The sequence below is a fragment of the Urocitellus parryii genome, chromosome 1 (assembly GCF_045843805.1).
Source record: "Urocitellus parryii isolate mUroPar1 chromosome 1, mUroPar1.hap1, whole genome shotgun sequence".
NCBI lineage: Eukaryota > Metazoa > Chordata > Mammalia > Rodentia > Sciuridae > Urocitellus > Urocitellus parryii.
Window position 1 is genome coordinate 118,240,586 of NC_135531.1, and position 13,562 is coordinate 118,254,147.

The 13,562-nt window shown below is 35.1% G+C and overlaps 1 protein-coding gene across 1 annotated transcript in view; it reads right to left on the bottom strand.

Moving 5' to 3' along the window:
• Positions 1 to 13,562, bottom strand: part of LOC144256173 (dmX-like protein 1) — a 166,237-nt gene that overhangs the window by 108,462 nt on the left and 44,213 nt on the right. Inside the window, 6 exon segments of the mRNA XM_077801257.1 lie at positions 511 to 613; positions 693 to 782; positions 8,228 to 8,349; positions 9,084 to 9,123; positions 9,218 to 9,471; positions 12,465 to 12,677. Of these exon segments, the coding sequence (XP_077657383.1) occupies positions 511 to 613; positions 693 to 782; positions 8,228 to 8,349; positions 9,084 to 9,123; positions 9,218 to 9,471; positions 12,465 to 12,677 (822 nt within the window).

Consider the following 13,562-nt stretch of genomic DNA (forward strand, 5'->3'; position numbering starts at 1 on the left):
AAAAACAAAAACACTTAGCCTTTAAGGACCCCATAGCTTGAATTTTTAAGCTATTTCTTTAAATTATAGGTTTCTAAAAGGCCAGGGATCCATGTCATCCTATGTAGAGTAAGATCTTATCTATTCGATGAATATGCAAATATCAATGGTAAATATTTCTATTATGCTTTTTAAAAACTATATAACTGAGAAATTCCTTTGTTTTTTTTTTTTCCATTTCTAGTTAATAATAAAAAAATAAGCCAGGATAAGTGACATGAGCCTGTAGTCCCAGTTATTCCGGATGCTGGGGCATTATTGCTTGAACCCAGGAGTTCAAGGGCAGCATGGGCAACATATTAAGAACCTGTCTCAAAATAAATATATAGTTGTCAATATTTATAATAATATCAGAAATGTACACAGGACAATTTTAACTTGAGATACACAATGTAAAACATATCAATTTATCTTCAGTAACTACTTAAGATACTCTATATTAATATGTTATTACATATAAAAATTCTTTACCTGTATCAGCTAAAATGTTGTCTTTTCCGAGACTTTTCCTCTCAAGATTATTCAAAATAAAATCTTCTTGAAAAACATGAAGCAGTTGGGTTTTTTTGCCATGCTAAATATAAACAAATATCAACATAAGTTGGGATACATATCACATACTTGACGCTAAGTAACAGAAAAATAATACTTACAAGTTTGGTAATGGGATCTAACGCAATAATGCATCCTGGCCTTGCTGTTGATTGTTGACTGACGATGTTAAACACTTCACCAACATATTTCTGTTTTTTAAAAAATTGATATCTCCTTTACTAAACAATAAATTCAAAAGTAATTAAAAGCAAATAACATGAATTTTTAGGCATAACAGATAAATAACAATTAAGTTCAAGTGAGACTAAATACAATTCCTTTCAACAATCAACATTCTAGGATTTTACCTTAAAAGGAATTACTTAGGAACAGTGACAGCTCAATTGATACAGACAAAAAATAAAAACACTGCTTGTAATTTTTAGGGGGAAAATATTTTATATCCATGAATGTGAAATACTAAATTAAATGTCCTGGATATGTTCTAAGAAGCAGTGCTTTTTTAAAATATTTATTCTTAAGTTTTAGGTGGACACAATATCTTTATTTTACATTTATGTGGTGCTGAGGATCGAACCCAGTGTCTTGTGCATTCTAGGCGAGCACTCTACCACTGAGCCACAACCCAGCCCCAGAAGCAGGGCTTTTTAAGTATTAATTTTGAGGTGGGAAAGATAGAGCTAAAGAAATAAGTTGACACACTATCTATATATACTGATTTTTTAAGCCTCTTAAACCCCAACTGCTTTAGTCAAGTTCACTCTGCTAATTGTGGTCAATATTCCTAACTTGATCTGTCCATAAAAGCATGTATCTAATCCTGCTGTTCATTTTCTTCTCTGAAACACTTTCTTCATTTGGTTTTTAATATATACCACATTCATACTACTTTTAACAATGGAATGCTCTAGCATTCAATACTTCTATCATTTGCTCCCTCCCTCCACAATTTCATCAACTTCTACAACTTTAAATTTATCTACCAACAACTTCTTAATTTAAATCTTTAGGCCTCACCTCCCTCTAAACTCCAGAGACCAGTACTGAGTATCTTGGATGTCAAACAGGCATCTCAAAATTAGTATGCACAAACAGGCATCTCAAAATTAGTATGACTCTCCTTGCCCCTCAAAAAAATGCTCATGTAAAATTTTTCATTTCAACTCATGACAAGAACTGAGTATTTTTTTGTCTTTATTCTTTTTCTTATGATTTTATTGGTGCATTATAATTATATATGATAGTGGGATTCATTATTATATACTCATGCATGGGGACACAATATAATAATTTGGTCAATAATGGTCCCTCTAATTTCCCCTTTCCCTCCCATCCTTCCACCCTCTAGTCTTCTTCCTCTGCTCTATTGGTCTTCCTTCTATTTTTTTTTTTTTTTTTGAGATCTCTCCCATTCCATAGATTACTTTTTCCATTTTCCTCTCTAGAATCTGCGTGTGGAAAACCCTTTATTTTCAGAGCCTGACTTAGTTAACATGATGAGCTCCAGTTCCATCCATTTTTTTCCTGCAAATGACATTTTATTCTTTATGACTGAATAAAACTCTACTGTGTTTTTTTTTTCTTTTTCTCTTTATTCTAGTACTGAGGATTGATCCCAGGGGCGCTTAATCACTGAGCTACATACCCAGCCCATTTTTGTATTTTATTTAGACACCAAGTGTCGCTGAGTTGCTTAAGGCCTCACTAAGTTGCTAAGGCTCACTTTGAACTTATGATCTTTCTACCCCCGCCTCCTGAGCTGCTGGGATTACAGGCATGCACTTGGCTCCATTGCATTTTTATCCATTTTTCCAGTGAAAGTCACACTGGCTGATTCCATAGTTTGCCTATTATGAATAGTGCTGCTGTGAACATGAGTACACATGTATCACTATAGTATGTTAACTTTAATTCTTCAGGATAAATATAGAGGAGTGGTATAGCTGGGTCATATGATAATTCCATTCCTAATCTTTTGAGGAACCTCCATACTGACTTCCACAGTCATTGCACATTTTTTCATGTTTATTGTTCATTGTACTTTATCTTTTGAGAAGTATCTATTTAATTCATTTACCCATTTATTGATTGGGGTTTTTGGGCGGGGTGAATTTTCTGAGTACTTTATATATTATGGATATTAATCGTCCATCAGAAGAGTACATAGCAGGGGCTGGGGCTGTAGCTCAGTGGCAGAGAGCTTGCCTAGCATGCGTGAGGCACTGGGTTCAATCTTCAGCACCACATAAAAATAAATAAATAAAATAAAGGCATTCTGTCCATCTGTAAGTACAAAAAAAATTTTTTTTAAAGTAAATAGCAAAGATTTTCTTACATTCTGCAGGTTCTCTCTTCACATCAACTGTTTTCTTTTTTTAATATTTATTTTTTAGTTGTAGTTGGACACAATACATTTATTAATTTTTATGTGGTGCTGAGCATCAAACCCAGGCCTCACATGTGCTAGGCAAGCATTCTACCACTGAGCCCCAGCCCCAGCCCCTCAACTGTTTTCTTTACTCTGAAGAAGCTTTTTAATTCTATGCCACACCATTTATTAATTCTTGGTATTATTTCTTGAGCTTTAGGAGTCTGATCAAGGAAGTTGGAGCTTGTGTCTATATGTTGGAGTGTTGACTCTACATTTCCTTCTAGGAATTGCATAGTTTCTGGTCTAATTCCTAAGTCTTTCACCCATTTTGAATTACTTTTGTGCAGTATGAATGATAGAGATCTTGTCTCATTTTCTATGTAGATTACTATTTCTTTTCAGCACCACCAGGGTTTTTTTTTTTTTTTTTCTGTAACATGTTTTTGGCACCTTTGTGAAGGATCATCTAGATGACTATAGATCTGTGGGTTTGTCTCTGTTCTGTTCCATTGGTCTATATGTCTGTTTTAATGTTTTCATGTCACTACCATGCACTGTTAGTTTCTATAGTTCTATAGTGTAATTTGAACTTATGTACTTTGATAACTCGAGAATTGCTTTTCTGGGGCTGGGCTTGTGGCTCAGAGGTAGATTGGTTGCCTAGCGTGCGTGAGGTACTATGTTCAATGCCCAGCACCACATAAAAACAAATAAAGGTATTGTGTCCATCTACAACTAAAACTACATGCACACACACAAACACACATATAAAGAACTGCTTTTTTGGCTTAGAACTGCTTTTGCTGTCTGGGTCTTTAATTCTTCCATATTAATTTTAGGACTTTTTTTTTTTTCCCTCATTGTGTGAAGGATGTCATTGGTATTTTGATGGGGATCACATTGTATCTGTAGATAGTTTTTGGTAATAAAGTTATTTAATAATATTAAACTCTTTAGTAATGTTTATTAATTTAATAATATTTATAATGTTAATTATTAATTTAATAATATTAATACCAATAATATTACTTAATAATATTAATTCCATGAATGTGGGTGGTCTTTTTGTATTGGTTCTTTTTGGTAATACATGACAGCAGAATTCATTTTGATATAATTATATAAGCATGGAATATATTTTATTCTAATTGGGACTCCATTCTTATGGATCTACATGATGGTGGGATTCGCTATGGTATATTCATGTATGTACTTAGAAAAATTATTTTGGATTCATTTCATTGTCTTTCCTTTTCCTATCCCTTCTTCCCTCCATTGATGCCCCTTTGACTAATCTACTGAATATTTATTCTTCCCCTCTCTCCCTTTATTAGCTTGCTCATATCAGCAAAAAGATTCAACCTCTGGCGTTTTAGGGACTGGCTTATTTCCTTAGCATGATAATCTCCAGAGCCAAACATTTTCTTACAAATGTCATAAAGCCATTCTTCTTTATGGTTAATACTCCATTGTGCGTATATACCACATTTTTAAATCCATTCGTCTGTTGAAGGGCATCTAGGTTAGTTCCATAGCTTAGCTACTGTTAAGTGAGCTGCTATAAACATTGATGTGGCTGTGTCACTGTAATATACTTATCTTAAATCCTCTGGATATGTACCAAGGAGTAGGACAGCTCGGTCAAACAGTGGTTCCATTTCTAATTTTTTGAGGAATCTCCATACTGCTTTCCAGAGTGGCTGCACCAATTTTCAGTCACACCAGCAATGTATAAGTATACCTTTCTCCCTAAACGTGGGGGGTCGGGGTGGGGGTCGTTCCATCTTTTAGTATCTTCTTTAATTTCTTTCTTTAGTGTTCTATAATTTTCAATGTAGAGGCATTTTACCTCCTTGCTTAGATTTATTCCTAGGATTCCCCCACTCCCCAACCTGAGGCTATTTTGAATGGAATATTTTTCCTGATTTCTTTTTCAGTGAATTCATACTTGTGTATAGAAAAACTATTGATTTTTGTATGTTGCCCTTGTACCCTGCTAAAGAACTTAAGAATAGAATACTTTACCTAATGCTGAATTCCCACAATCCATGGGAGTCACCCTTTTTACTCACATTCATTCATATCCAGTTCAATTCTGACTATTCAATGTTCAAAACATATTCAGAATTTCAATTCTTATCTCTATCATTACTACTTGCTACCATTCTAAGTCCCTTTACTCTCACCTGGACCAATTTCTCAAATTGGTTTTCTCTGATTTCACTTCTGCTTCACACATCTAATCTATGTAGTTACCAGAATTTCATATCACCCAATCCTATCACCCTATCATTTTCTTCAATGGTTTCCACATTATTCATAATAAAAGCCAAAGTTTTCACAATGAACTACAAGGGCTTACATGGTCTGGCAAGGCTAACTTCCTGCTCTTACACCTGACTACTCTTCACCTCACTTTCTCTACTCTAGCCACAATGATCTACTTGCTGTTTCTTTACATAACCAACATACTCTAGTTTCTAAGTCTTTGAGCTGGCGATCCCTCTTCCTGGATCACTCTTTCTTTAACCACATTCCAGCTCCCTCATCTCCTGCAGGTCTTTTCTCAAATGTATCTTTTCTGTATATATTTTTACCTGACTCCTCTCCACCCCTGCACCACCATCTCTCTTCACTAGAATATAAGGGTATCTGTTTTGTTCATGACTAAATTCCCAGCATTTAAACAGTGCATAACAAACAGATAATCCTTAATAAATATATATTTCTACTGTAACACTATGTATTTGTTTTAGAAATTTTTGCCTTTTCCAAAATCAGGAATTAAAAATAATTTATAGAAGAAACGGGATTGGGACAGACCACTGACTGCAACTTTGTAACTCAAGCATTAACAAGTGCATTAATTTCTAGCTGAGAAGATGGCTTGGATCTCCTAAACGGGAAGCTCACGTAGAACTGAAGGCTGCCTCAGGGGATGTTTAACAAACACCAAAACCAAAAAAAGTAGAAATGCTTGCTTAACGGAGACAATATAGTTGACAGGCTGCAATTAGTTAGGCATAGAAAGAAGTGTGGCCTCTCATAAAGCAAAAGCTTTGCAATGCTATCAAAAGAATTCCTCCCTAAACCATAACCATGCTGAGGGCTTTTTATTTTCATATCTAAGAATTATTAACTTTTTTTTATAGACTAGAAAAGTGTTTGCTGAACTGTCAAAAAGAAATATCATGCATTAATTTAGACTAATAAATTTTAACATATATTCCATGCATCCTAGTCTTATACCAAAGACAGTTTGGTAATAAATGGTTTTAAGTAATGGTAGCAGATATTACCCAAAGTTCTCTACAGGTTTAATGCGATGCCAATCAAAATCCCAATGGCATTTCTTGTAGAAATAGATAAAGCAATCATGAAATTCATATGGAAAAACAAAAGACCCAGAATAGCAAAAGCAATTCTAAGCAGGAAGTGTGAATCTGGAGGTATAGCGATACCAGAGTTCAAACTGTACTACAAAGCAATAGTAACAAAAACAGCATGGTACTGGTATCAAAACAGGCAGGTGGACCAATGGTACAGAATAGAGGACACAGAGACTAATCCACAAAGTTACAACTATCTTATATTTGATAAAGGAGCTAAAAACATGCAATGGAGGAAGGATAGCATCTTCAACAAATGGTGCTGGGAAAATTGGAAATCCATATGCAACAAAATGAAACTGAATCCCTTTCTCTCGCCATGCACAAAAGTTAACTCAAAATGGATCAAGGAGCTAGATATCAAATCAGAGACACTGCGTCTGATAGAAGAAAAAGTTGGCTACGATCTACATATTGTGGGGTCGGGCTCCAAATTCCTTAATAGGACGCCCATAGCACAAGAGTTAACAACAAGAATAAACAAATGGGACTTACTTAAACTAAAAAGTTTTTTCTCAGCAAGAGAAACAATAAAAGAGGTAAATAGAGAACCTACATCCTGGGAACAAACTTTTACCCCTCACACCTCAGATAGAGCCCTAATATCCAGAATATACAAAGAACTCAAAAAATTAAACAATAAGATAACAAATAACCCAATCAACAAATGGGCCAAGGACCTGAACAGACACTTCTCAGAGGAGGACATACAATCAATCAACAAGTACATGAAAAAATGCTCACCATCTCTAGCAATCAGAGAAATGCAAATCAAAACCACCCTAAGATACCATCTCACTCCAGTAAGATTGGCAGCCATTATGAAGTCAAACAACAATAAGTGCTGGCGAGGATGTGGGGAAAAGGGTACACTTGTACACTGCTGGTGGGACTGCAAATTGGTGAGGCCAATTTGGAAAGCAGTATGGAGATTCCTGGGAAAGCTGGGAATGGATCCACCATTTGACCCAGCTATCGCCCTTCTCGGACTATTCCCTGAGGACCTTAAAAGAGCGCACTATAGGGATACTGCCACATCAATGATTATAGCGGCACAATTCACAAAAGCTAGACTGTGGAACCAACCTAGATGCCCTTCAATAGATGAATGGATAAAAAAAATGTGGCATCTATACACAATGGAGTATTATGCAGCACTAAGAAATGACAAAATCATAGAATTTGCAGGGAAATGGATGGCATTAGAGCAGATTATGAAGCTAGCCAAGCCCTAAAAAACAAATGCCAAATGTCTTCTTTGATATAAAGAGAGCAACTAAGAACAGAACAGGAAGGAAGAGCATGAGGAAAAGAGTAACAGTAAACAAAGACGAATGGGGGGAGAGAAAGGGAGAGAGAAGGGAAAGCATATGGAAATGGTAGGAGACCTTCAATGATACACAAAATTATAAGAGGTTGTGAGGGGCAAAGGGGAGGGAGAAAAAAAGGGGGAGAGAACTGAACAACAGCAGAGGAGGTAGAGAGGGAAGATGGGAGGGGTGGGGAGGGGAGGGGGGATAGTAGGGGATAGGAATGGTAGCAGAATACAACAGTCACTAATATGCCATTATGTAAAAATGTGAGTGTGTAACCGATGCGATTCTGCAATTTGTATTTGGGGTAAAAATGGGAGTTCAAAACCCAACTAAGTCAAATGTATGAAAGATGATATATCATGAGCTCTGTAATGTTTTGAACAATCAATAAAAAAAAAGTAATGGTAGCAGAATTTTTATTTTTAAAAAAGCTTTACATAATGGTCACACCCTACATTTTTGCAAAACACAGTGTCATAAAATCTGCAATAATTATGAAGTAAAATATGGCAAACATCATATTAAACACTTAAACTATTTAAAAAGACAGTACTCACAGAAATTTCAGGGTTGGAAAGCTCATATAATAGTTTCTTGGCATCAATTACTGCTTCATATAACCTCAGATATTGTCCATCACTAGCTACAAAGCATGCACTAGGAGAGTTGCAGTATGCACCTACAAAGTATTTACAAACATTTAAAATTTACGCCTTTGGTCATAATGTCAAAAAATCTAAATTAGTGAAATAAAAATAGAATGCTTCCCTAGACAATAACTGGGTATAAGAGTAGGAAGCCATGCCACATTGGAAAAGGCAGAAACATGAAGAGAATTAATCCGGGCAAGCTCAGACACTCCTCCAGAAAAAGACAATGGCCCAACCGGATCAACCCTCCAAAGAATAAGCTCACTATAAACTGCATTGGGATCCTGAAATGCCATATCACCAGTGCTTTTATTTTGTTGTGTCAAAGAATATTCTTCAAAATTTACAGAATCATGAGGTTGCTTTTGGTTATCAACATCTGGTGTCCTTAATGCATTATGGTGTGACGTTGTCAGTAATAATGGTAATACTGAGTGGCAAGCTAAATCATTAAGATGAAAACGATGACCACAATATCTGGATTTGTGAGAAATACTAAGAACTGTAGAAAAAGCAGATTCCTCAGCAAAACTGACCAGCCACTGATTCAGAGAACCATCAGCATGCTTTGAAATCATCATAACATTAGGGGTAAAAATACTTAATTTTAAACTATTAGATGATTTGTTGTGACCAGAAGAGATAAGCATTGATGTGGAACGAGTGAGGCCAGAAGGTTTTTGTTTCCCCTGCTGAATAGCCAAGTCCACATTCTTGGTACAGGCATACATTACTATGCTTTTACAGAGAGAGTTCGCATCACCTGTGGGGAAAGCTACAGGAATTCTGGAAACAAAGGACACCTACAATTAAGAAAGAAAATATTAGAACATATAAAATTATATACAGAGATACTATAAAACAAGAACATCTCCATAGATATTATAGTAATAGTACCTGTACTTGACGAAACATACCAGGCTGGTATTCATCCAGCCAATCTACATGCCAAACTAGTAAAGAACCATCCATGGGATGAATACTGAAAAGCATGTCTGCATTTTTATTCCATTCAGACAGAAGTACTTCAATCTGATGATCAATGGCAGCTGATGGTAATGGTGTAAAATTTGAGTTTGATACTATTTTATCACCACCCAATTCCTTCTTGTCATGAGTTATTTTCAGATCATCAATACCATCATCCATCTCTATAAGCAAAAAGAGTTCATGAAACAAGTAAAGAATAGCTTTATAAAAGTATTCAAGAGAAACATAGTTTTTATATTAACAAACATAGGCTGCCTCTTACCAACAAATTTGCTCCAGGGATATAAGGTCACTGAATTTGAGTAATAAGAAAGCCTACAGAACTAAGTCAAGTAGTGAGCAAAAGGAATAATACTGAACTAGAAAAGTGGAAAATTGGATTCTAAACACAGATATTCTACAATTAGCACTCAGGTTAATTTCACTAAGATACACTACAACTTTAGACCTCAGTTTTACTCATGGTAAAATGAAAGTTAGAACTGGGACTACAATTCTGGGGCTGAATTTTTAAATACACTATTTTATTTGTATTTTCTTCACCATTAGATTTATACAAACTTGAGTATGCCACACTAGTCATCTAGGTATATACACTTGTAACTGACATGATATCTTAACTATTTTAAAGGAATCACAGGACCCAATTTCCAGACATCCTTCAATATGTTAGTAACTTAAATTTGTTATTATAAATTTTTTTGAAAATTCAAGCCCTTAAGCACTCCCCTTAATTAATATATATATATATATGCGCATTTATGTGTGTATGTGTGATGTGTGTGTGTGTATGTATATATACACACACACATACATACAATACCTTTATTTTATTTATTTATCTTTATGTGGTGTTGAGGATCAAACCCAGAGCTTCACACATGCTAGGCATGTGCTCTACCACTGAGCTACAACCCCTGCCCTCCCCTTAATTCTTGGTTAGAAATATAGAGTCTTTCTTAACATGGTCCCTTAAAAAATATTTTAACTGTTTATCAGATTTTAAAAAGATAAAACATATAGCTGGGTGTGGTGCCACATGCCTGTAATCCCAGTGGCTCAGGAGACTGAGGCAGGAGGATCATGGGTTCAAAGCCATCCTCAGCAGTTTAGTGAGGCACTAAGCAACTCAGTGAGACCCTGTTTCTAAATAAAACACAAAATAGGGCTGGGGATTTGGATCAGTGGTCCAGTGTCCCTGAGTTCAACCCCCAGTACCCAACCCCTAGAATAAAGATAAGATATATAAATCAATTAGAAAATGACAAATTACTCTAAAGGGCAAGGGGCATGAAAAATCAGGCATAAAAGAATTAAAATATATTCACTCATTCTGTTCAACTTGCATCAAAGAAAATATAAAGTAAAAGGATGCCCTTTTTCCTTTTTCATCTGATTAAAAAAACCATAATGAAAAGATAATGTCAAAAGGAGGCACAAGAGGATATTTGGATACAGTTAGAGAAACTATAAACTGACAAACATTACTGCTGGGCCATTTGGCAGAACTTATTGATATTTAAAATCTATATATTCCCTGGTAATTCCACATCTAGGAGTTTATGTTATACAAAAATTCACACAACGAAGAAATGATGTGTCACTGTACTACAATTAATACAGTGACAAACTATTTAGAATTAAATAGTTATCAGTAAAGAAATCAAAGCTTTTTCATAGAAAACTGCCTATTAAATAAAACAAGTTGCAAAACATTATTTTTGTTTACATGAATAACCATAGTACTATTTTAAAAACAAAACAACAACGACTAGGCAAGCATGGTGGTGCACACCCGAATTCCAGCAACTACAGAGGCTGAGACAAGAGGATCACAAATTCAATGCCAGCCTTAGCAGCTCAGTGAGGCTCTAGGCAACTTAGCAAGCAAGACACTGTCTCAAAATAAAAAATAAAAGGGATGCTGGGGATGTGGCTCAGTGGTAGAGTGCTGACTTCATATGCATGAAGCACTGAGTTCAATCCTCAGCACCAAGGAAATAAATAAATAAATAAATTTTAAAGAATTAAAATAAAAAGGGTTGGGGAAGGGATGTAGCTCAGTAGTAAAGCCCCAGGGTTCAAATCCTAGTAATTTCCCTCCAAAACAAAACAAAACAAAATCCCAACTGCTTATATAAGCATAGATAAAAATCAAACTGGATTGGAAGATAGCTCAATGATAAAGCATTTGCCTAACATGTGCAAGACCCTGGGTTTGATTACCAGTAATAGGAGAGGGGAGGAAGAAAAGAATCAATCTGCAAGGACACCCATAAACTTAATAATGCAAAAACTATAACTGTGATATTTTATTTTTTTCTAATGATCAGGTAAACAAAACTTGTTAAAAAACAAACACATGTATAATCTAGCCTACAGCAGAGATGGATGGCTAAATACACACTGAACTTTCATATTCAGTATTGTATTTAGTATTATATTTTAGTATTTATTATATATTAGTATTTGGTATTATGTTCTTTTTCTTTTCTTGGTAATGGGGATTGAACCCAGGGTTTCATACATGTTAGGAAAGTGCTTTATCACTGAGTTACATCCAAAGCCCTAATATTATTATTAAATTTAGCATATAATGGTTATTCAGTAAGAAACTATATGGAACCCTGTAACTATTTCTGGTCAAAATGGAATGAGAGTGAAATAATATTTGTCATTTCCAAGTCAAGGCTGAAAAACAGTTATACCTTTCTCTTCTCTCTCTACAGCAACTGTAGGCTGAATACAGAGGAATTTAAGATCTTAGCACTCCTCAACTTTAACATGCATACAAATCCCCTGGAAATTTTATTAAATTATAGATCCTGGCTTAGTAAGTCTGTATAGAGCCGAGATTATGCATTTCTAAGAACTTCCCAGGTAATGGAAATACTACTGTTCCATAGAAAGTCCTTTAAGTAGCAAAGTCCTGGAGGCTGACTAACCCACTAGAGCACAAAACCCTAAATTCTTAAATCACCATGTGAAAAAAGCAACTTTTGGAACAGTAACATCTACACCATACTAATAAATGAGTTAGTGCATATTTGCATTATGCCACTGTGATTTTTGAGTTTATTTCTGACAATAGTTTAACCCTAATCTTAAAAAAGGTTATCTTTAACAAATTAAACTTTCAGTCTTAAAGCTTTACCTTCATCAGATTTTATATCTGCTTGATTACCTTCTTCTACACTGGCCTCAGAAGATGGATGTTCAAAACTTTTTCTAAGTTGCTGTAAAAAGACTTCCATGGACAAAGTAAACTGCAGCTCTTTATTGTTTAACCAGTGTACTACAAAAGGTCCACTCTTCTCTTCATTTTCACTTAAACTCAGAGACGTAATAGATGGAAGAAGAGGAATGTCTATAAAAAAATCACAAGATTAAAATTTTTACCAAATGGCATACAAAACATTTATAATTCTTATTTTGATTATTACATATCTTTTGTGTGTCTGAAAAAGTATTTCTCCGCTTTTTCTTTTTGGGTTCTGGGGATTGAACTGAAGGACACTCGACTGCTTAGCCACATTCCCAGCCCTATTCTGTATTTTATTTAGAGACAGGGTCTCCCTCAGTTGCTTAGTACCTCGATAAATTGAGGAGGCTATCTTTGAACTCATGATCCTCCTGCCTCTGTCTCTGGAGCTGCTGGGATTATAAGTGTGTGGACCACTGCCCCTGAACTCTCCACTTTTTTTTTTTAAATGCTTTTAATTGTAGATGGACATAATACCTTTATTTTATTTTTATGTGATGCCTAGGATCGAACCCAGTGCCTCACATGTGCAAGGCAAGCCGCTCTACCACTGAGCCACAACCCCAGCCCCTCTGCTTTTTAATTTAACTTAATTTTATTTTGCTTTGGTTTTTAAAAGATCTTTTTTAGAGCACTTTTAGATTCACAGAAAATGGAGAGAAAGGTACAGAAAGAGTTATATACTCTCAGTTCCCATACATGCCTAATCTCTGCTATTATCAACATGGTTACATTTGTTAAAATTGATGATCCCACACTGAACATCACTGTCATCCAGAGTACACAGTTAAGGGTTCACTCTTGGTGAACCATTCTATGGATTTGGATAAAGTAATAATAATATTACATTTATCTTAAACCTCTTAAATATCAGTTAACCTATATAAAATATTATTCAACATCAATCTATATATATATATATATATATATATATATATATACTGCAGATTGAACCCAGGGGCATTTTATTTTTCATTTTGAGACCTTTTT